Source organism: Megalops cyprinoides, chromosome 16 (assembly GCF_013368585.1).
Source record: "Megalops cyprinoides isolate fMegCyp1 chromosome 16, fMegCyp1.pri, whole genome shotgun sequence".
In the NCBI taxonomy this organism is placed as follows: domain Eukaryota; kingdom Metazoa; phylum Chordata; class Actinopteri; order Elopiformes; family Megalopidae; genus Megalops; species Megalops cyprinoides.
Genome location: NC_050598.1, coordinates 56,555 through 80,606, shown reverse-complemented (window position 1 = coordinate 80,606; position 24,052 = coordinate 56,555). Strand labels below are relative to the sequence as shown.

General features: G+C 42.2%; 1 protein-coding gene across 1 annotated transcript; it reads right to left on the bottom strand.

Annotated features, from left to right (window-relative positions):
- Positions 1-1,476: 1,476 nt before the first annotated feature.
- On the bottom strand, positions 1,477-19,367 carry LOC118790998 (EH domain-containing protein 1-like). The gene is made up of 5 exons (XM_036548193.1): positions 18,608-19,367; positions 9,901-9,998; positions 4,737-5,149; positions 4,381-4,545; positions 1,477-4,225 (listed from the first exon to the last, which is right to left on the bottom strand). Exons 1-5 carry the CDS (start codon positions 19,006-19,008, stop codon positions 3,701-3,703), a joined length of 1,602 nt encoding a protein of 533 aa, XP_036404086.1. The 5' UTR covers positions 19,009-19,367; the 3' UTR covers positions 1,477-3,700.
- Positions 19,368-24,052: the final 4,685 nt, after the last annotated feature.

Below are 24,052 nucleotides of genomic sequence, written 5' to 3'. Positions count from 1 at the left end.
TTGAGGATACCTTCACTGCATTTGAATGCTTTCTTATTTTATATTTTCGGAGTGGTAGGCTCCATTAACTCTCACCATTTCACAAAGATTTGATTGCATTCCAGTTGGGATGATGTTGTTAATTGTTTTCAGCAGCACTCAAACCTGTGACTGGTTTAAGAAGGCTAGTTTGTTTCCATTTTATCATATGTTGAAATTCCCTTTACCAACTGCAATTGTTTTACTTTTTCTGTTTCCAAGAGAATGGCCTCAGCGCAGATGGCATGCAATGTGCTGTCACTGCCGTCTGACAATAAGTGTCAATTACTGTCCAGGATGTGCTAAAAACTCAGCAGGTAAAGCCAAGGGGAAAAAAAGGGAAAATGAAATCAAGAAAACATCCTCCTGAAAACAGTCTCCTGAAAATTCATACCAGACTACTGTGGTAGATTCACATCCAACTCAGGGCATAAGAGGGCACCAAAGACCAAAGAGGGGTGAACGTTAATTAAACCTCTCTGTGGCAATATAAAGAGATGTGATCTTGTTTTTTTGTGTTGTACCACTATACAGGCGTCTGAAGGGGGACTTTTGATTACAGGGACAGATTTGCTGGTATTGTGTCAGGGTTTGAGAAGCTGGGTGGACTGGAAAGGGAAGAGGAAGACTGATCTGGAGATAGCGATCATTTTTCTGCACCCCCCTCCCCCTCAAAAAAAAAAAAGTTTCTGGACTGAGGATATTAATAGTTTTCCCGTCTCTATGTACCTTTTACCAACTATGATGAAAGATGTAGAAAAAAATTCTTGGCATATAGCGCATCAACAAAATGTATGAGCAGGTTTCTCCTATGTGCAGCCAAATATACAGTGTACTGTACATATCCTGGAGAATATGCTCAGAATGTCTGTACCGCAGAAGACATCTGAGATAAGGTGAGCTGGAGTGACACAGCGCACATGTGCATGACACACATTCTCTGAGTGCTGTTTTGAGGAAACCCACAAAATTATGGAATGCCTCGTGATGTCAACCCTGTGCTCCCAACCCAGAACAACTGCATCCCAAGCATGACCCATGCCTTATCACAAGTTCACATCAACTTTCATTATGCATAGCTCAATTCTGACGAAATCTAACCAGTAATTCCAGATTCCAGATTCTGGTGCTGAAGGGCTGGCGCATGCAGATACATAGGGAGATATAAATAATGGTCAAAGGCACGTTTAGAGTAGAGGGAGTACAGGGCGCAGTTTAGGTCATTAGCCCCAGCCAGGAATCTGCCACAAAGCAAGAATGCTTAAGTGAGGGAAACAGTTGCCAAGACGTCCTAGCTAAAAATACAAGGCTCCCCTGCTCACACCATCTCTTACGCATACATAAACACACAATACATTTCCACACAAAACTATCATGACCCAAAGTTAACACATTTTAGTGACCTTTATTTAAAAACAAAGAAAATCAATATACATATGCACAGCATTTATAGAGGATGAGTATAAAGCTATTGACATTGAGGCACTTTTGCTTTAAATACAGGGGTTGTGCAAGATGCTAAACAAGCTGCTGGAAGGTAAGTGTGGTTGGATCCCTACAACGCAGACTGCTTTAGTTGGACGCCAGATATTCCCCAGATTCACTCTCTTACACCTCTTTTTGCAGCTTAAGACATTTTTACACGTTCTTGAACAAAAGAGCTGATTTGAGTTAAATCTTACTTGGTACCCTTTGAAAACAACCATCAAAAATATTCCTTACTGGTAGATTACTTATGTGTAACAATATTCAGAAGCCTGGTAAAACCAGGAGAAGGTGTGAGGAAAATTGCTTTTAGAGCATGAGATACAAAAGACCTAAATCTACAAGAACTATGTTAATACCCTGATAGTCGCTGTGTTACAAAAGATCCTAGTGCTGCTATACAGAGGGAAAAAAAGAGTTCTACTGTTGATATGTCTGATCCCTTTCAGATTTAAACCAACTGCAGGTAGCTGTCATTCAATTGAGCTAAGGCTGTGACGTGGTCATCTAACAGGCTGAGGATGCTGACAAAGGCTTGATAATCCTTGTGAAACAGCCCATTGTTTCCCGCAGAGTGCAGAGCATCTGAGACTGCTGCATCATTGCAGCCAGCCAGCTCCCCTATCACTCCTTGTTTTTGGGAGAACAATTGAAGATGCTTTGCATATATAGATGCCTGTTCATGTTTCACATAAAAACCACATCACACACTGGCCAAAAATGTATTAAGTCAGGATTCTTAAAAGCAATTCTAAAAGTGGCAGCTACAAACTACATTTTTTCCCTTGCAAAATAAGTTGAGAAATTAGAAAAAAATGAGAGATGGACCAGCTGACCCAGTGATAATTTGTGTCATCACATCTAAGACCATTAACAAATGTGCACATCTATACATGTGTGACTATGACAGTGAAGCAGCTATTGCAGAAAATATACAAGAGGTACAACCATCTTATTCCTCATTTCAAACCAAAACAACTGGCCAAACAATCTGTGTATAGAACCATAAAAAGACCTGCTCTGTATCAACCTTCAAAGGCTTTAATTTCCTAATGCACTAGTGCAGTTGGCTGAGCACAGATTTATGGGTACATTTTTGTATATTTTTGTTTAAATGAGGTGTGTGTCTACAAAACATAACTGAGCAAGATAAACAGAATGTACTATTTATTTCTACACAGTGGACAGAGGTCTGTTTCGGGCCTACTGCTGTTTGCTGCATCACACAGCCTCAGGCTTGCAGCTGGGGCTAGCATCTGAAAGACACTTATTTCCCTCCATCCCAGTTTTTTTTTTGCTTGCTTTACCTGCAAGATGTGACACACTCAACACTCACTGCTGCTTGTAATTTGAGGCAAGAGCTGTGAAGGTACAGGGAGCTAGGTTACATTGGGAACAGCCCCAACACTCCCATCTCCCTTCAGCAGCACTGACCTCAGATCTGTGCTGAGAAAATGACCTATTTAGTGGCTGCTTTCTTACACCTTTGCTCCCTGGTCAGAAATCAGCGTTTTGAGGAATGGTGGGGGCAGCAAGAGGAATTGTGCAGTGGAGAAGGCCCAGAGTCAGGAATGTATACCACTGTGGTCCACTTACAGTGCTTTATGTCTCATTACAGATGCCTTACTGGAATAGAAACCAGCTGAAGCGGAAGGACAATGCAGTGTTCCATTCCAAAACATTCAGTACAATATCTAAATGCCATGTTTCTGATCCCACCCTTAATCTGATTAGTTAAGCAGGAGGTTGACTAAAGACTGAATTAAATCAAAGACTATTAGTTGCGTGAAAGTCCTAAAATGGAACTGACATGGGAGCACAAGCATTTCTTGCCTCACAATTCAATAATTACAGCAAGAAGGAAGATAAAATTTTACAATTCATGAAATACAAAGAAGAGAAAATGGTCACATTATAATGTAAATAAAACCATTCTAATGAAGAATAAACATAAAGCTTAGGGTCGCATGTTCCTTTTATGGACTATACAATCTATATTTTCTATTCAACATATTTTTTTGAAAGATCCCACTAGCATGCCCATTCCCTTGTTACTCTCAAATAATTTTTTGCCTACCCCACCTACACAGCTGAACTCTTAATCCTCAAACATAGATCCATCCCCCCCCCAACACTGCCCCACTCTCCCCTCCCACCCCACGTCCCACAAAAACCATCTGTTCTCCATCTCCGCCTTTTACTCCTGCCCACGTTTGGAGGGGGGTATCAGGTGCGGGGGCAGCTCGGCAGGCAACTCGTGCCCTTCCAGCTTCACCTTGATCAGGTGGTTGGCCAGGGCAAACTCCTCATCATCCAGGAAACCGTCTTTGTCCACGTCGGACAGCTTCCAGATCTTGCCCAGCACAGTGTTGGGCAGCTTGGACTTCACCATCTCCTTCTTGGCACTGGCGCCCGATACCTTGCCGTTGATGGGTGAGAGGGTGTAGAAGATCTCATCATAGGAGGGCTTGTCACGGGCCACTACCCACTCCAGCTCGTCAATGCCCTCACCAGCGCCTTCACCATAGCCATGGCCAAAGGGCCCGTTCATGGTGCCCTCAAATGCGCCACCCTTCACCGACTGGCTGGGCATGGCCGCCTCTTCCTGGCGGACCAGGGTCATCAGCTTGGCGATGTCGTTGGCCAGCATGTCCTCCACCGCTTCCAGCAGCTTGGGCTTCATTGACTGGAACTTTGTTAAGTCCTGTCCCGCCAGGATCTCCTGAGGAATGGGATGGGGGGCACATAACATAAATCTTTTATTGTCTCATATTCACCAGCCTAAAAGCCGAAAATGAACAGAGTATAGATGTCATGGGTGGGTGGGGTGGGGGGGTGGGGGTGAATGAGTGAACAGAGGACGCTGGCTCCTATTACCTGCATCTTCTTGAGACTGGGGAAATCCCCTGGCGAAATCTGGTGCTCCTTCTCAATCTTCAGGTAGATCTCCCCTAAGTTAGCAATCAGCTCCTTCTTTTTGTTCTCCTTCCCAAATACACTGGGCATCTCCTTCTTCAGAGAGCTGATGATGTAGGCATGGACCTTTACAGAGAGAGGGAGAGATTTTTGGAATCACAGATGATGTAACTGCCCAAATAAGGGCTCCAAATTGAGCTAGCAGTGCCCAACAGTAAATGACAAATGTGGCTGTTACAGGCCTTCCGGACAGGGGTAGCGCTCTCTGCTTGTGTTTCTCACCTGACCAAACCAGACACCCCCCAGCATGGTCTCACCTTGGCAAGTCGGGCACGTTTGATGAGGTCGTTCAGCTTGCGCAGGGCAGCATTCCTTGGGAGGCCCTGGATGTCCCGGAACAGGTCCTGCTCCTCAGCCTCGAACAGCTTGCGGTTGTCGGGCACCAGGAGCGGCTGGGCCCAGAAGGAGCCAATGTAGACGCGCACCACCTCAGGTGTGTTGATGATCTTCCCCAGGGACCACATGAGGGCACCGTAGACTCGCATCAGCTGCTGTGTGCCAATCTGGTCGGCCTTGTTCAGCACCACACGCATCTTGTCTTCGTGATTCTTCAGGGCCTTGATAACCTCAGAGAACTCGTCTGAGATGTCAAGCTTGTGGGCGTCGAAGAGGAGGATGATGCGGTCCACACGCTCAGCAAACCACTCCAGCACTGCCGCAAAGTCGTAGCCTGGGGCGAGGGGAGAGAGGGATTCATTAGCTGGAACGAAACACTAAGCTTAATTTCAATGTGACGGAGCTCACTCTCTACTGTCCTCTATAGAGTATTGAGGGATAAGAGACACAAATGCTAAAAACAATGCTAACACAGGTGTTCCTATAATCGCTGAACTGCAGTGTTAATGACAGAGGGGGATGCATCTATTCCAGTTCATACTGACTGGTGTAAAGCCCTTCAGGAAGTAGGGACTAGACAAAGACAGCACATACAGTATTAAAGACAGCTCAGTACATGCATTTACAGTACAACTCAGTACATATTCAAAGTTTAGGTAAAATTTCACATATAAAGACATGTCTTTCTAACCAGATTTATTTCACCCAGTTCATATTTATTTACATCTTTGGTCTAGAGATTTGGAGGTATTATATATCTTTAATTCTAATAAGTAAATGACATGAAAGCTGGAGGCATTTGCATTTTACTATGACGTCTATACTCTGCTCATTTTTGGCTTTTAGGCTGGTGAATATGAGACAATAAAAGATTCATTTTATGTTATGTGCCACTGTGTATATGCCTGTGTGCTGTGGTCTACGCATGTATGTACTGTATGTATGTGTATGCTGTGTATGCATGTTTTTGTATGTATGTGTGCGCTTGTGTGCGTTTGTATATATGTGCATGTGTGTGCACATGTGTATGCGTGCGTGTATATGCGTTTATATGTATTTGTATGTATATGTATATGTGTGTATGTACATGTGTGCCTGTGTATGTACATCAGTCAGCTCAGACCACATCCTCCCTCCATCCCTGGGCTGAATGCTCCTCACACCCCAACGCTGAGCAGAATGAAGCTGCTATAAATCCACATGCAGATACAAAGTTTCACAAAAACAGAGGCAAACCTGTTTTTCCTGTTTGAGGAAACTCACACAAGCAGAAACCCTTTCCTGTGTGTCCCTGGAGTTACATTCAAACCACTTTCACAACACTGGCAAGGCATACGGAAGCATAGGGAATGCTTTTTTAAAGAATATGGACCATTTCATAAGAAAAACCATGGAAGTTAACTGTAATATTCAGCAATACATTGAAATACATTAGTTACTGTATAGCCTACAGTTTAATGTAATTTTCATTGCAAATAAACTTAATTTATTACAATCAAAACAGCAGATATGATGAAAACTTAGATATTTCACTTGCATGCAAGATTAATTGTTTATTAAATTGCTTATTAATTGTTTATTAGTTGTGAGATTAAATGCTATCTCCTATAGTTTCGAAGCTACAAATGCCATGCTTGGTCGGGTCAGAGTACTGTCCCCAGCCTGGGGTGCTCTGAGTTAACTGGCTGGAAAATGTAGTTGCTGATTTAGAGTATGTAATATATTCTAAATCTGCCCATTTGTTAACATTAGTGGAATTCTAAAGAGGAACACAGGCTGCAGGGCTTATGGATTCATCACAGAAGGCCAAACAGGAAAACCCACAGGAGCCCACAGGATAGCTCTTCCAGAGAGGCCTCTTGCTCAGTCTCTGTGCTCCAAAAGAACCCCCCCACCACCACCCCCCCAGGGACTTCTGTGATCCTCCCACCACCTGTGTGTGTATGCGTGTTTGCATGTGTATGTGTATGAGTGCATTTATGTGTCTGTGAGCATGTTTGTCTGTGAGCTGGAGCCGCCAGTCTACAGAGTGCAGGTGTGAAAGTATCACAATCCACTGTTTGCAGAAGACTGCGACAGAAGAATTATAGAGGGTATACTGCAAGATGCAAACCTCTTATCAGCAGCCAGAATCGAAAGGCTAGATTAGAATTCGCCAAATAATACAGAGCCAGCCAGAAGAGTTCTGGAGTTTTATGGACAGATGAGACCAAAATAAACTTTCACCAAAGTGATGGAAAGCCAAAAGTGTGGAGAAAGATAGGAACTACCCATGATCCAAACTATTCCACCTCATCTGTGAGACATGGAGGATGTAATGTCATGGCCTGGCCATGTATGGCTGCTTCTGGAACTGGCTCACTTTATTGACGATATAACAGATGATGGCAGTAGCAGGATGAATTCAGAAGTGTACAGACGGATTTTATCTGGCTATGTACAAAGAAATTCCTCCAATCTCATTGGCCGGCGCTTCATCCTGCAACAAGACAATGACCCCAAACACACTGCCCGTGCAACCAAAGCTTTTATCAATGACAAAAAGTGGAAGGTTTTAGACTGGCCAAGTCAGTGACCACATCTAAATCCAATTGAGCACACATTTTACTTGTTGAAGAGGAGATTGCGCAAGACAGACAGCCCTCGTAACAAATATCAACTGAAAGCAGCTGCAGTGAAGGCCTGTAAAAGCATTTCCAAAGAAGATACCACACGTTTGGTAATGTCAATGGGTCGCATCAAGGGCTATGCAACCAAATATTAGACCTTATCACTTTTAGTTTTTTTTGAAATTCATCTGCCAACTTACTTTTGCACATCTGAAAAAAAGGGGACTCAACATTAAAATGGCTCTTTCTATAAATGATTGAAGGTGTGATAAGGATTAGAAATGCTTGTCTGAGTGAAGGTCACTCCCTGTTGCCCCTCCGGAAACAGACCCCTTTCCAAATTAACACATCCAAACATGATGTACTGTTTTAGCCTGTACTGGGGAGGGTGAGAGAGGAAGCACCTAGGAATATGTTCAAGGGACAGGAAATGGCTACTGAATGGTTACGTAGTTCTTGTTATGTGCATGTCTGTGTGACAGAGTGTGAGAGAGAGCACATTGGTGTACTGGAATTCATGGGAGACAACACAATATCACATGCAGTTAAACTGATATAGCACTGTAAGGTTATACTAAACGTTAAAAACCTTTTGGGTGTCTGCAGCCACAAGGTCTCGTGACCATGAGCATGGCTGGTGGGGAAACCCTTTAATAGGCGGTTGAAGTGCAGTTTTAATCACTTCACATTCAAAACTGCCTTAAAAACTGCTCTGCATCATCTGCTCTGTAATTATAATCCATCATCCTCTCTCTAATTCTATCTGCCCAGTGCCGGCCAGAAGCAGATGGGCTCCCCCTGGGGGAGCTGGGTTGTGCTCAAGGTTTCTTCCTGCTAATTGGGGAGTTTTTCCCTTGCCACTGTTGCCTTAGGCTTGCTCTCAGGGGGTCTCAGGCCTGGGATCAATGTAAAGCTGCTTTGTGACAACTTGTGTTGTAAAAAGCGCTATACAAATAAAATTGAATTGAATTGAATTGAAAGATGTCCCACCCACCTCCAACACAAAATGATATCAGCTGTCAATCAAATAAGTTATAAGTTGGCTACTGTCAAGTTTGCCAACACATTGTCACGTCAGTTACCCTGTAGGCTAGCTACTGAGCAAGCCAGTTTAGCTTATAAAATAGCCAGATTTATGACGAACAAAGAAAGTGACCAGGCCAAAAAAAATCAATTTTATTTGTATACCAATGAGCTTGGCTCCTTGGCGTCATGGTCAAAGCTGCAGTTTGGTATCCACTTGACCCGGGTTCAAGGCCGGGTGGGGTGACTGCTCTTGCCCTTCGCTACAGTGAGCTTGACACATTGAAATTTGAAACATATGGACACAGAACATACTGTACATTTGGCATGCTATTGATGTGAATTTAAGATGCATTTGATCCAAAATGTGAGCTTTGGATATTGACATTTGATACATGTATATACAAAAAGTAGCTTGAATTAGCTGGTTAATGTGAGTGTTTTGATATGTTAAGTGAAGTGTGAGTAATATAAGACATGAGTAGCTGTCTGCCACTTTGATTTTTTCAAAGTAGCTCTCAGATGAAAAAAGGTTGGAGAACCCTACACTAGGGGAATTCCCGTCCAAGTATCCCACAATGCACCCAGTGCATACAGTTATCATTTCTGCTAATCTCTGATCAGGAGATGAAAATTGAGCATCTGGTAATTTCAACAGTTTTGAAAGAAGGAATGATGGACTGAGTTATGTGAGAGCCATCAGCACATCCACGTAATCAGATAGCAGAAATAAAAGCATGCCTGCTGCTCGTGTGTGACTATTTTATTTTGGGGAATAAATGGGGAACTGCAACGCTATGGGCCCTGTGCTGACTGCTGAGTGCGGAGGCTAAGTGGACTGAAGAATGGCCCAACTTGGCTTGCGTTATTCTGGGCCCCAGCATACACATACATACACATACATACACATATACACACACACACACACACACACACACACACACACACACACACACACACACACACACACAGACGTGTGTGTGCACATACCATGTAGACAAATTCACCCTAAATGCATGCTCCCATTGGATGCTCTAAAGGGGCACAGATTGGATGTTCCTCTCTGCTGAGGGTCCGGCTACTGCCTGAGGTTTGAAGGGGAGTCAATTGGCCAGAAACCATGCTGCACCATGAGGCACATTCATGATGTGCTGCTTCATGCTTGGAAACTACAAGGAAACAGATATGGCACCCTTACAGAAAGCAGACCCTGAGCCTGTGTTTACATGTCTGTACTGAGAGGAACCAAACATGGGCCACACTCCTGCTCAAAATGAACTCTGATTGGGTTTCCCTTACTCAATGAACAAGAACAAGGACTGCCCCTTCCCACACAACATACTGCCAAGTGAAAAAGAGGGAGGGAGATGGACAGTAATAGAAAGAAGAGATGGCAGGAGAGAGAGGGGAATACTGATGGACAGAGAGACAGAGGAATGGATATGTGGCTCACCCCTGCTGATGCGCTGTTTCTCTCCAGAAAGGATTCCTGGGGTGTCGATTATGCTGATGCTCTCCAGCACAGGGTTGGGCATCTGAGCACACATAAACCTGTGGAGAGAAACAGGGACAGTGAGTGTACATAACCCTGTGGAGAGACACAGGCACAGTGAGAGTAAATAAACCTGTGGAGAGACACAGGGACAGTGAACCAGGACACTCCTAGCCCTAATCCTGGTCCAAATGGGTAAATGGTGACTCCAATCATAAAATTACTTCATGGTCATAATGACACCATTACTGTGCAGAATTTGATCAAAGCAAGAGTTGCTGCAGGGTTAAGGTCATGGAGGGTATTGTAACACAATGCATGTCATCACTCACCGAACAGTGCTCTACAGTATGTTCACAGAGCCAAAGTGTGTTAGCTGCGTGCGAGTGTATCGAAGGACAGCATTTGTCTTGCCTCAACGCTCCTTAGAAAATGCACTGGCCATGGCTGTGCGAGAAGCATAGTGCACAACTGGTGATTCCAAAACAGAGCAGGAAAAAAGTTAACCAAGCACATGAACCCATACCAACAAGTGAGCAGGTTCCACTACCTTGTATGTGAACCTCTGCTACAACTGTAGTTAACCTTAATTACTCACAAGGTTCACTTCCACACTGCTGCCCCTAGAAGTCAGTTTGACATGATACACAACATGATGAAAAAAGAACCAAAAGTGGCAAAAATATACATTAACCCCTTTGGAGCAGGTATTCATTAACTAGTGGATCAAAATGCAGAGTTTAGCTTGTTCCTTTCAAGTGCGACCATTAAAAAGGTTAGTGACAAGGAGAATGTTAATTCACTTGCTTTTAAGCCCAATACCTGTTTACTATTCGGATATTCGTTCGTTGGGTAGGTTCGGTTTTCAATTTTGGGATTCGGATATTCGTGTTTTTTTTTTTTTTTTTTTTTGCTATATGTAGGCTGTCAATAAAGGCGAACTGAAAAATACATTTTATCAGCACATTCGCGATGCTGTCCATCTCAGCCGAGAATGGAGAAATGTCTTGCTGAGTCCTTCCAGAGTCATGCTCAGCACCCGCCCCCTGGCTGAAGCTTCGAATGTTTGCTGTTGATTATAAAGCTACGGGACCCAAAAAATGGTATTCGGGACAGCCCAACTAATGAGCGTGCACCTGTGTCCTGTTTAACACATCAGCTCCACACAGTGCACATTTTACAGACAATGACACAGGAATCACAAAAACAACGCAAAAAAAAAATTAGTAAAATTGTGAAACTCGCTGACACATCAATATTCTCCTTTTGAACACTTGGTGCTCGAAGAAATCCTGATAAAACACATCAGTTTAATCCATTTCACTTAATCAACAGTACATGCACAAAGTAGCTCCAAAACAAAGTAGGTAACTACACTGCAACACAACAAACAAATACAGTAAGCGCAACAGTACACATGCATTCTCTCTCTCTCACACACACACACACGCGCACGTACGCACACGCACGCACAGTGCAGGTGACATACAGCAGATTGAGAGGAAGCAGAGCAGCTTCATCAAAGGCTCTAATTGTTAAATTCACAAATTTCTCTTGTGTTGGGCCTGCACTGCCCTCTTGCCTCTGGATTCATATCTGAACCACTGCAGGGTCCAACCTCAGTTTACCTTTTGATGTCATTACCACTATTCCAAGATGTTGAAAAGAGTAAAAATAAAGAAAAAACCGTGTCCAAACCTTTGACTGGCACTGTGACTGCATGTGTGTGTGCATGTGTGTGTGTGTGAGTGTGTGTGAGAGACTGAATCTGAATGTGTGTGTGTGTGTCATTTCTTCCTCTCAGTATTACTGGAAGTGTGGCAATGCTGAGTCAGTTCCCCTAATTATCAAAATGAGCTTACCTCCGCTGACCTTCGTTTTTCCATCTTTGACAAAGCAAACTCTACTCACAGAGCCACTTACAGGCCAGCTTCACATTCTGCTTTATAGTAAAATGTTATCAGAATAATACTGATAGCACAAGCAAACTTCGTTTGGAATACAGGTTAAGCACTGACGTCACTTTCCCGCCGGAATACGCCCCCTCAGTCGGACTGAGTGGCAAAACATCCTGCAACATAGCTGCCTTTAGTAGGGGAAACTGCGAAAGCAGGAGTAAAACGATTATCTGCTTAAATTAAAGGCACTTGGACTCGACAGTGATCCTTACAACTTACCAAAGAACCAGTGGTGTATGGACATTTACATGTCGCCAGGAATCGGGTTTCCTGACATTTATATGCACCTGATTTCGATGCTGGGGAAATACACAAAGCAAAGCCTGAAGGCATACAAAAGCCGGGACATTCTAAAACGCTTAACGTGGCTTAATGTTCCAAAACTGTGATCAATGATCACCAAATTTCTGTCAGACATCTCTTGTCAGAAACACTTCCTCCTGTCAAAAATTCAAAACCGAAATCCTAGGAGTATGGTCGTTATCTCACGTTAAGCGTTTTCCTCTCCATTGAAGCCCATTATAAGGAAAAAGCTTAACGTGGCTTAATGTCCCAAAACAGCGATCAGTGATCACCAAATTTGGTCACCAAAGTCGGCCTAACGTTCATATTCCTTGGATTTTAGTTTTGCTTTTTTGATAGGAGATGGTGTTTATGACATGTGAGATGTCAGACAAATTTGGTGATCATTGGACGCTATTTTAAATATTAAGCCACGTTAAGCCTTTTCCTTATAATGGGCGTCAATGGAGAGGAAAACGCTTAATGTAAGATAACGTCCATACTCATAGGATTTCGGTTTAGATTTTTTTTTTTTTTTGACAGCTGAAAGTGTTTATGACAAGAGATGTCCGAGAGAAATTTGGTGATCACTGATCGCTGTTTTGGAACATTAAGACACGTTAAAAGCCGTTTCACGTTAAGCGTTTTAGAATGTCCGCAAAAGCCTTGACGCTTGGTCGTACTTCAAGGCGGGATTTGTTGGCAAAATTAAAGTAAAAATATTTTTATTTTATTACAACTTTTATTCGGAAAACTGTAAGATACAGGTCTGGGTGCCTGCATTCCAGTTGTTTCTGCGTATTGCAGCGACCAATTTGCTTCTCTTTTCTTTAGAAAGATAGGCCTAGATAGATAGAGTACTTTATTTATCCCCAAGGGGAAATTAAAGTGTTACAGTAGCAGTGGAAAATGACAAAAGACACACATAACTTACAGAAACACACACAATGAGGTAGATTAAAAGAACACAGCGTTCCCAAACGCTACAACCTGCAGCGTTCCCAAGCTTTCTGCAGTTTGTAAAAAGATAGCTCCGATTTCTTGTTGAATCTATTTTTTTACAATAAATGGCACAACAGCTCTTTCCCATTTTAGATGTGTTTTTTTTGTGTGTGTTTTCGCAGCATTCAAGCTGAACGCTAACGCTGCCACTCAGCAAGTGGCTGTAACCCGCGGTGATTCCGCCTACTGTGACATGACAAGCATAACTTCTGTAAGATCACAATTCTGACACTGCTGCAGGATCACAATGTGCCAATCTAGACATTTTAGGACCACTTCCCAGGGGCTTTGCCTTTCTGTATTATTGGCCAGGTTCTTCCTGTAATCCTGCACCGGCAAAGAACAAGGTACCATATGGCAGAGAAGGACTGGAGTTAATCTGGCTGTGGGAAAATCTCCTTAACAAGATCTCCCCTGTCCTGCCTAGTCAGGCTTGGCCAGAGCTCTGTGTGATGTTTACACGTCTGCCGATATCATCACTTTGCTCTATAAAATGTTCTCTCAGATCCAGGCTGCTTGCTTGATCAAGGATACCAGAGTGGGGAAATCAGCTTTCTTATCACAAGGGCATTCCTGTACTCCAAGGGCAAACATGCCCTCTGTCTCTGCGTGCTGTTGAGCAGCTGGAAGAGATTCAGCATGAGACCCTAACCCAGACACAGGCAGTGGCAGTCGGATGGGCTGTGCTTCATAGAATGTGCTCCATTCTTGCATCATTAATTTTTAAATGATCTTTCTGATAGGTAGAAATGCTAATCATTTCCTCTCACCTGGTGTTCTAAATGGTAAATTGCTTGCTGATACAAAGGTTAATGTCAAAATACTGAGGTCTGAGGCCAGCAGGACGGGCAGCTTAAGTTTCTAATGGGCAACTCGGGCTACCATATGGGTCACTCCATTTTTAGCAGTCACGTATGACATAGCCATAATTCTGGCTAATCCACATTTCCACGCTAGCAGGGTTTCGTTGGTCTGCTATTTCCCCCTCTATTTCCCATAACATTGTTGGGATTGAGGATGCTGGCTGCCCCTTGCCTGTGCAGCTCAATGGCTACTCCCACACTGAGCAGCATTGGGTTTCTTGAGGTGTGCGAGCGGAGAACTGAGGAGTGGCCAGAAATGCAAAGGTCCCAGGCTGGGTGCCTGCGTCATGTGGAAACAACCAGACATTCTGGAAGTTACCTGAGAAGCTGTTCACAGTACACATCCCACCGGCAACACACAGATTAACCATAACCATAACCATAATCGGAATGGTAAAGCTTTGGCACTCTGGCACTGATTGCGCCATTCCTGAGTCTGCTGTTCGTGACAGAGGGGGTTCCGCTTTATTGCAGAATACTGAAAGGTCATGTTCACATATTCCCACTTGATTCAACAGAAACTATAACTGGCCTATTGTCTCAAAAGTCTGGCATATGGGAACAAGACACAATGTAACAGGTAGACTGCAATTCAGATGCACCACCCCCCCCCAGCACAGTCTGCCAAAGTATTAAGCAAATTCCATTCTGAGCACATAAGAGTCATTCATCATGACAGGTAAAAAAAGGTAAAAATGTTACCTCGCCTTTACCCAAGTTAGAAGTCAATGCTGAATACTACAGCTGTATATGTGAGCACATCCCAGGTTTGACTTATAGTCTTGCTACCCTCCTCTTCACAGACGTTTGTACCATATGAAGTACTCCACTCCCTTTCTGTACTCTTTGATACAGGAATAGGCCACACCCCAGCTGACACAGAACGCAGACAGACCCTGGGGGATCCCTTATTTAAAAACCAACCAATACCTGGTAAGAAAGTTCAAAGCACTGACATCATTAGAAAACAAACAAGCATCAAGACTGAATGAGAAACAGAAACGCCTGGCTGCCCTAAAGGATTTTGCATTCTTTTGTTTGCTCCCGTTTTCCAGTCTGTGGAAATACTGGCGATGCCCACCAAGGAGATACACTGACGTTTAGTAGGAATCCCTTCTGTTTTCAGATAAGATCAACATGGAATGCATAGTTAATTTGGCTATTCTGCTAACAAAATGTTTCATCCATAAAAAGGAATTTTGCATAAAAACCCAATTTTTAAGGATGACTTAAATTACATCACCTCTTTATGCACTATTCAGCAAAAAATCCGTAAGATGCATGCAACTGTCAAAATATAATTTATTTCTGTTGTGTTTGTCATTGTAGTCTGGCTGCTTATCTGTTGTTACTTACATGGTTTTGGTGTATTTTTATGTATTTGTGTCTCATGCATTTTTATGTTATTGCAAATTGGAAAAAAATGTATGGAATGTGTTATGAAGACAGTTCTGAGGAACGGCACGGCGTTTGATCCGGAGACAAGTGATGTGTATTAGATTACAAACGCTGGAGACAAGCAATGTGCATTAGAATACAAAGTGATGCCACTACATCCGACCGGAGCCAAACGGCGCCTCTTGATGGTAACAGTCTGCGGAACACGGGGTTCCCCATTACCATATACGGACTTCACTTCCAAAGTTTGAACCCGACGGAGCAAATTAGGCAACGAGGTTCAGGAGAGACCCAATCATGGAGGGAGCTGTTTAGCAATTCACAGCTCCACAAAACCAATCAAAAACAGCACCCCCCTCTGGTCATTGTAACTCATGTAAATGTACTTACTGTAACTATATAAAAAAGAACTAAACCTTATACTTGTTGAACTTCTGCTCAATGCTGATGTTCCCACGGCTGGCTGTGCAAATAAACCTTCCTGTCTTTTTCTACGAACATCGAATCTGCTTCTTTGTTGGAACGAAACACGTTTTGGTATTTGGGACATTTACTAACAGAATGTGACACCTGCATGGTGGTTTACGTCAGAGAACCTTGGAAAACTCTTTCATGTGAAGATATATCAATGAATCCTCTGCTGGAGGAGACAAACAAGGACAGATATCGCTTCCTTATCGTATCAATAAATCAATTACATTTTATTAGTTTTATTTACACACAAACATTTCACATGTTTACACCTGATGTCACAAAGCGCTGTACATATAGCAGAGTGCATGTTTCCAGAGGTAATCAAAAAACAAAAAAAAAACCCAGTCCAATTGAGAAAAAAAAATGGGAAATTACTCCCTGACCCTGGGAAAAAGGTCAAGAGATTTCTGGAAAATAATTGTGGAAACGACAACATTGGCATAACACATAAAGCAGCATCAGTTCACTGCAACAGTTCATACGTCTCCTATAGAATTAGAATCATCCTTAAGGAGGTGACTAGTTATCGATTAGTGGGTCACAGAGGATGTGAGGATATAGGAATCAAGGAAAGGATGCAATTGAGTAATATTGGGATGCAGCGCATGACTCTCTGAAGATGAAGGTGTCCTGGAATGTGATGTTAGCAAGCAGAATGCATCATGAGGAACAGAGTGAATTGGACTGCTAAACATGATAGTTGGGAATTACCCAGCATCCACTGCAGGACCACTAGCACAGAACAGAGTCAAGGCTTTGCCACGTCACTAGATAACTGCTCATGCTAAATATACAGAGCGTCAACACCCCAAACTTCAGAATAATGAGGGCCAATGCAACCAGATAAGCTACAGCGGTGTTGGAATAAATAAGCTCCATGAGGACATTAAAGTTATTAAATGGGGCGGCAGTGCAGCATAGTGGTTAAGAAGCAGGACTCATAACTGAAAGGCTGCCGGCTCAATTCCCTGCCGGGACACTGCTGCTGTACCCTTGGGCAGAGTACTTAACCCACAAGTGCCTTAGTAAATATCCAGCTGTATAAATAAATAACATTGTAAAAAAACTGTAACCAATTTAAGTCACTCTGGATGAGAGCGTCTGCTAAATGCCAATAATGTAATATAATGAGGACAGTGCTACCTCCAATACATCTTACAGAATAAAGAAGCTGAAAGACAGCTATAAGTAAACACTGCAGTAAAATAAAATGCATAGATAATGCTTGGGCACTATAGTGTAGTACTAAAACTTGCAGCAACTTGTGCAACCAGCATATTGTTTTTTGCAATGCAGTACAGCCTGGTTAATAACTAACACTAAACAGGTTGGTTCAGGTGAACAAGGCCTTCAACATGGCATTCTATGCAGCACAGACACTAAAACCTAACAGTCCATACAGTCCTGGTAGCAGTATTCAGACAATGCAACAGCAGCAGTAAAGCAGTAGATTCAATGCTGTAAAAACATAACTTCAGTTCATTCCCTGAATGGACTGAACTGAAATAGAATTTACCCCAACTCTGATGATCAAAAACTAGAGTGGGTTTTGAAAATAAAGCACCAACAGATCTTCCAGTCTTATACATATTACCAAACACAAGTGGAGGTTAGACAAACAGCAGTGGGCAACACCATTAATACAATTAACCTATAGAACAGAGAGAGATAATTTGTGCAATATTAAAATCAGTCAGTGACAGTTCTGTCAGTAATGCCCCATTGCAGGTATGAATGGGAGATAAGGGATGGTAACAGCACACTCCAGCAGTTAGGCTTTCACTGGAAGCAAATTAGAGTAACACCACCAGCTCCCACTATATACAATCATCTGTTTCTAGTAAACCCTGGATTGTCTCAAACTCCATTTTCACTGTTGGAGTCCAAACTTCTAACACTATTGAACAGTCTGTCTGGGTTTGCTCTCTGTTGACTCCAGTGAGACTAAATGCAGTCCTACAACAGAACTACCCATAATGCATGACCCTGAGTAACTTCTAAGATCAACAGTGAAATGGCATTTTGGGATGTTTTGATTACTTGTCAAAGACTCAAAACCCTTAAAAGTAGCCAATTCATACCCATATTTCCAATGGGTAAGTGCACCAGACGTGTTACCTGTAAGTAAACCAGAAAAATAGCTGTCGTACAACATATTTCCTCCATCCTGCAGAATCCTCGCTCACACCTCAGTTTCTGTTTCACCACGTTCCCTGAAACACCATTAACTTTTGTAGTAACTAGAATGTGCATTTGCACTGGCTCAAGAACTGGTATACATATAAATATAATTAATCCATTTAAATGTAACGTATGGTAGTTTCGCAGCTCGTAGTCGCTACAGAACTAAACAAAATGAATGAACTCCCAAGAGGTTTACAAACATCCTTCCCAGTGCGACACCTCGAATGACCACTCACTTAACTAGCCAGATGAATTAGGAAATAATAAAAAAAGGACTGAGGCGACCTGCACAAAAGCAGATCGTCTTCAAAACACGTTAGATACCTGTACATTATTCGGTTAATCTGAAATAACTTCATACAAACGAGTTACACCCGTGATCAAACACTGCTAATGAGTTGCTAGCAAAGTAGCTGAACGGCACCCAGCCCATTCGCACAGCCAACATTATAAATACACAAGCTCACAAGCCTTCAGCGTTAATGTTAATATTACTGGGGGGGTCACCTGTTAAGGAAGGCGTTGCCAAAAGCGTTGAGTTTGCGGAAAGGTTTCTTAGGGTCAACCACCAGCGCATTGCCCGGTATCACCCCTTCCTGCTCGCCGTGCATGACCGCTATGAAGGAGTCCGTGGTCGGCTCCGGGCCTATTCGCATGCCGGGAAAGTCCTGCTCCATGAGGTGGCGGATGAAAGTGGTCTTCCCGGTCGAGTACTGCCCAACCAGCAGAACCATGGGCTTGTTGTCGAAGTCGGCGTCTTCCAGTGCCGGCGAGTGAAAATCGTGGAAGCGGTACGTGTCTTCCAGGGGGAATAGTTTGGTCCGGTAGAGCCGCCGCAAACCGTCCGAAACAGTCTGAAATAATTCGGGGTCTTTTTTTTTTCCGTTCTTGTTGCTCCAACTGAACATGTTGTCCGAATCTAGCTACCAATGTAACTGGAGAAATTAGGCTATCTAGCTAACAGTAAAGATAGTAGGCTACTATTCGCCCGTCCCGAACAGCCGAATGAAGTTTTAGCTTTGCTAACCGAAAGGTTGGCGTCCTACTCGCGACTAGCTGGCTACACGCTAATTTGCCTCTACCAAGCAGAAAGGTTAGTTGTGGATATTTGGTTAACTTAGTTTCCAATCAGATTTAAGTATTTCAAAACTAACAATAAGCGTATTTTTATTTCCCTCCTATCACTGATTTTGAAGTAAATTTTGGATAAATTAAAAGGGCCAACCCTGTTTCTCTTCCACGAGCTCCCACTGTACTGCCAACTGGCTGTCTCACCAGCTCGGTGTGGAAATTCAATGCGATTTCAACAGGAAGTAAAAGATAAATTCAAAATAAAAGACCACAGTAATCCCCGGTTGCGAGCTATGAATATTGTTTTATACTGGGTTTCCTTGTTTGATGTCATATGAATTCTACCAAGCCTTAGCTGTGATCGTAGATAATAATAGGTAATAACAGATAAAAGCTTAAACGAAACAGTTTATTTGCATGTAAATTATCTTTGCTACTATAAAAGTTTGTTGGGGAGAGCAAGAAACACTGGATATGCATTGCGCGTAATTTATTTCAGTGATACGTTTGGAAGGTCAGTTAACTTCTTAACACACCTTCTTGGGTTAACAGGATATACAGGCATATAGACAAAATGTTTAATGTGTTAAATGTATACTTTACGTATGGATGTGGGGGCGTAGATGCAGAAATATCTGACCATATGCATGACGTAAACAAAAAAAAAGATACTTTCATCATAATTTTCACCAACCTCCACTAGGATTCTTTCCAACAGGAGTAGCATAAGCGTTTCATCTAGTTTTCAGGGAGTTTCCATGTCTTCCTGTAAAGAATACATTTCCATTTAGTAAAATTCACTTGGTGATTTGAGACTGCAGTGTCAGAAAATAAGAGCCACCCTGTCTCTCCTGACCTGCATACTATATGTGTCATCATTATGGTGTGCTGATTTTACCAGAATGACATTTGTCCCTCTCAGAGTATACAAACCCTCTCAGGACTGGCTGGAAAACTATCCTGCAACCTGCGAGTGAAACTTTTTAAAAATGCGCTGCCAGGAAAAATGCAGAGGGAATTATTATGTGATGCAGCAGACCTACAAATATGCATCCATTAAAAAAAAGAGGGTGGTGCAGATAAGATGCATGTGGCTTCATGGGAATGGTAGTCTTCTAGGAGGAGGAATTCATCCCACTGCCAGTCGTCTTTTCCTGGTGACGTAGATTTGTTTTCTTTTCCCAAATACCAGAGTGTCTGAACTGCAGCAGCAGGACACATGGCATTCGGGATCTTATGATCCACCACCTGGCTTCTGATTTTGCAAAAATTCATGTCTGGATATAAGCTGTGCTTCCAGCAGATAGGAACATTTTTAGATGATTGCTTGCACATCCTCTGAGAAGCTCTTCCATGAAAGCTGACAGAGAGGGGAAGGGCAAAACTAGGAGTGGTCATACTATTTTAATGAAAACTGATGAGCAGCATCACAATTAACCAAACAACAAGTGGTGAGCTTGAACAATTGATATACAAATAATAGTCAGATTAAATATCATCCTTCTCTCTCTGGACAGAGGAGTTTGCTTCACCAACAATATTGACATATTACCTACAATATCTACAAAATCTATTCAACTATGCGTTCCACCGTTCAGCGCCTAAATGTAATGATGGCATAACAAATAAAAACCATAGTGTAGTATGAAACACCATGTATTGTAGATGTCCCTCTAAGTCTATTTTAAGTGCTCCTTCATTCTGAAAAGATGATGGGGCTCATGGATTATTTACAGGATTACTGTAATGATCATTCAACAATGTCTGATGAGTATCTAGATATAATGCATATATTTGTTTTTTATAATGTGATTTTATAATGATATGAGTGCATCATTACTGTCTAGATGGGGTTTTCACTTCTCTAAAGGAAGACACTGCAAACTCACCTTCATGCACTATACGTTCCAGTGCCGCTCCACTGCTGTCCAGCTGAATTGTTTGTTCACATATTATTTGTGCAAGGGCTCATTTGGTTCTGCGCCAGTGACCTGTTAGTTAGGCAATGTATGTTAATGTAAATGCATGCACCTGGCACATGCTCTGTTCCCTTTTTTCCCTGTTTTAGCTTCCTCCGGCCCTGGCTCTGTTTGTGTGTGGTTTTTCCCCAGTAAACCTTCATCCCTTGCAATGTTTATAATCATCATCATAAGATGTCAATTATAGAACAGCAGGCGATAAGCTCTGGTGATGTGGACAGGCCACTGACATAAAGAACCCTATCTAGTCTGAGGTACTGCAGACAGTGTTAATTTTTACACTGGTTTTTGTTTTAGTTATGGTAGTTGTCTTTTGAAGAAAATGTCCTTTAAATTCAGTCAATCTTTTGTCACGTCATATGAATTCATTTTAGTCCATTTTACACTGACTAAAATGGCATATAATTTTAGTCGACAAAATTAACATTTTAGTCAACGAAAATGTGCACATCAAACTGTAACATACCAAAACAAAACCAGACATTTTCAAAAACATCAATATTTATTCATTAAAACATTTATCAGCATAAACAGTATTTTCCTTCTCTTTTTAAGATAAATAGGAAACAGGAAAACTGCAACATGTGAAAACTGATCAAACTGTTCATAGAGACAAAAGAAAAAACTAAATTTACCTCACCCCTCCACCCCAGCCTGAATCCCTAGCCAACCAGTGGCAGAGTAGCAGAATCTCATACAGCAGAATTATGTCAATTGGCAGATACATCCTGTGGTATTATGAATCCGCTGAGAATGGGTGAGGGACAAGAACAGTAGATAGTTTGTCGAATTGAAATCTCACAGACTTAAAAGGACTTTGGGGTGTTTGATGCTAGTGATGCAGCCTTGTGTTTAAAAACAAAAACAAAAAAAAAAACACACACCTCAAAACTGAATCTACTGCAACATTACACCAATATCACTAATAAAGTGTGCACAGTGGGTCTGGCATTGTCACAGACAATTCCGAGATGAGAGTAAGTAAATCAAACATTTGTAAACATTTCAAATAAACAAAATACTGTTGAAAAAAATAATTCCTTTTCACAATACATAGCCAATGGAGCCCACCTTAAACTGTCTATTCACAATACAAGACTTCTACATATAATGCCTGATTGATGACTCAAAAGAAAACGTAAAGTAAAATAAGATTCAAACAGCCAACAGGAGACTAGGAGACAGCCATATCACCTTTATTGAGAATGTCTCTGCTCTGTGGGAAACCCTGAGGGAATTATACACATAAAAATGAATTGACTGGAAGACAACTGGATAATTGTCTTATTTATTCATTTTCATCAGGGCTTTTTGTTCAAGATGAGTACTGGCTGGGTTTTGCATGGGTTTGTGCAAAAGCTTGTGAGGCTGGCATTGAGAGTATGTCCAGCACAAAGGGCCTGAGGATTGGAAACACATCGCTACTCTATGTTTTCCAGAAAGCAATGCTGGTGTCTGTGTAACCCCTCGTTCCCGACCGACGCTACTCTCGCAGGAATCACAGGCAGACAGGATGGGTTGGGTTCACAGTGCGCATTTTATTAGCACTAGCAAATAAACAGCATAAGTAGGTTGTCAGATATACGTCAGTAACGTGTCTCCGGTTCCACACTCGTCGCCAATGTAAGAAAAAGGGACGAGATATGAAGAAATAGTTACATACTAACTACATATTGAGCTTGTGATCGTATAGTTTTAATGTTACGCAGTACAGCCACACGTATCGCTAGAACCCATTTTGTATTTGGTAACAATATCAAATTACCTGGCAAATAATCAGCATAAGTAGGTTGTCAAATATACGTAAGTAATGTGTCTCCAGTTCCCGTGCATAAAAAAGGAACACACAGTGTTGCCAACTACTTTCAATGGAAAGTAGCTAAAGTCTAATCGAAAAGTTGCTAAATGTCGCTGGATGACGTGATGCTCTAATTAACATATTTGTGAAGCCATCACATCGTATTTGCATTCTGCCTAGTGTCAGATGGTGTCAGCTCTTTACATCTGGTTGCTTCTCTCCTACTCTCTGTGCTCACATATACTGTATTTTAATACAGCCGAATTCCCAATAAAGCTGCTCTCATTTACATATTTTTCTGTTGTCAGACAACGGGACAAGTATGAAATAGTGACTGAAACGCGGCCCATTAAGACTACATGTTAACCAGCAGTCACTTCCAAGCCATTTCTGCTCTGCACTGCTAAAATTTTGATTTTATAACCACGACGTCGTCTGACTAAATTATGTGTGTGGTGATTTTAAGACAATTGATTTCGGCAATATTTACATGTAAAATGATCACTCAGAGAGAAAGAAGCGATAGAATGTCTTATTTTTTCTCTCACACAGCGCATGACCTCCGTGTGATAGTGAGTGATAAGACCGTGATAACGGTCAAAACGATCAAATTAAATTGTTTAGATTAAAACAAAGGAGGAGCAAACAATACATGATTAGTGATAGGTCCTTGGCAACACTGTTTGCACATGCGCAGCTCATTCACGTCCATGTCAGCTGCCGTGCTGAATGTGCTGCTCCATCTGTCTGCCACTCACTGAACAGAGTAGACGCAGAGAGGGGTTGTGTCTCTCGCTCGCGGGGCAGTACTGGCGACTCTCTTCTATGGAAAGTAGCTAAGGTTTGTCCAAAAAAGTCGCTAGATTTGTCGCTAGGTGCTTTTTTGAAAAAAAGTCACTAAAGGGGTCTGAAAAGTCGCTAAATCGGCAACAGTGAGAACGCAATCAAACTTTCTCGCAACGGTCATTTAACGCTTCATTAGCTATCAGGGCTAACATTCTATGGCTAACCCTCGTAGCATTTCAAGTAGCTAGCATTACTATATTCAATAAATGAAGCAAGACAAATATATTTGGATACTCAGGGGAATGAGAACCTATTATT

What these genes read in the sequence shown, in the direction of transcription:
- LOC118790998 (XM_036548193.1), bottom strand. Translation starts at nt 19,008, where the DNA reads ATGTTCAGTTGGAGCAACAAGAACGGAAAAAAAAAAGACCCCGAATTA. An exon ending in GGCAACGCCTTCCTTAACAG is followed by an intron (nt 9,999 to 18,607) that starts GTGACCCCCCCA and finishes TTCTCTCCACAG; the next exon opens with GTTTATGTGTGCTCAGATGC. An exon ending in AACGTGCCCGACTTGCCAAG is followed by an intron (nt 4,546 to 4,736) that starts GTGAGACCATGC and finishes CTCTCTGTAAAG; the next exon opens with GTCCATGCCTACATCATCAG.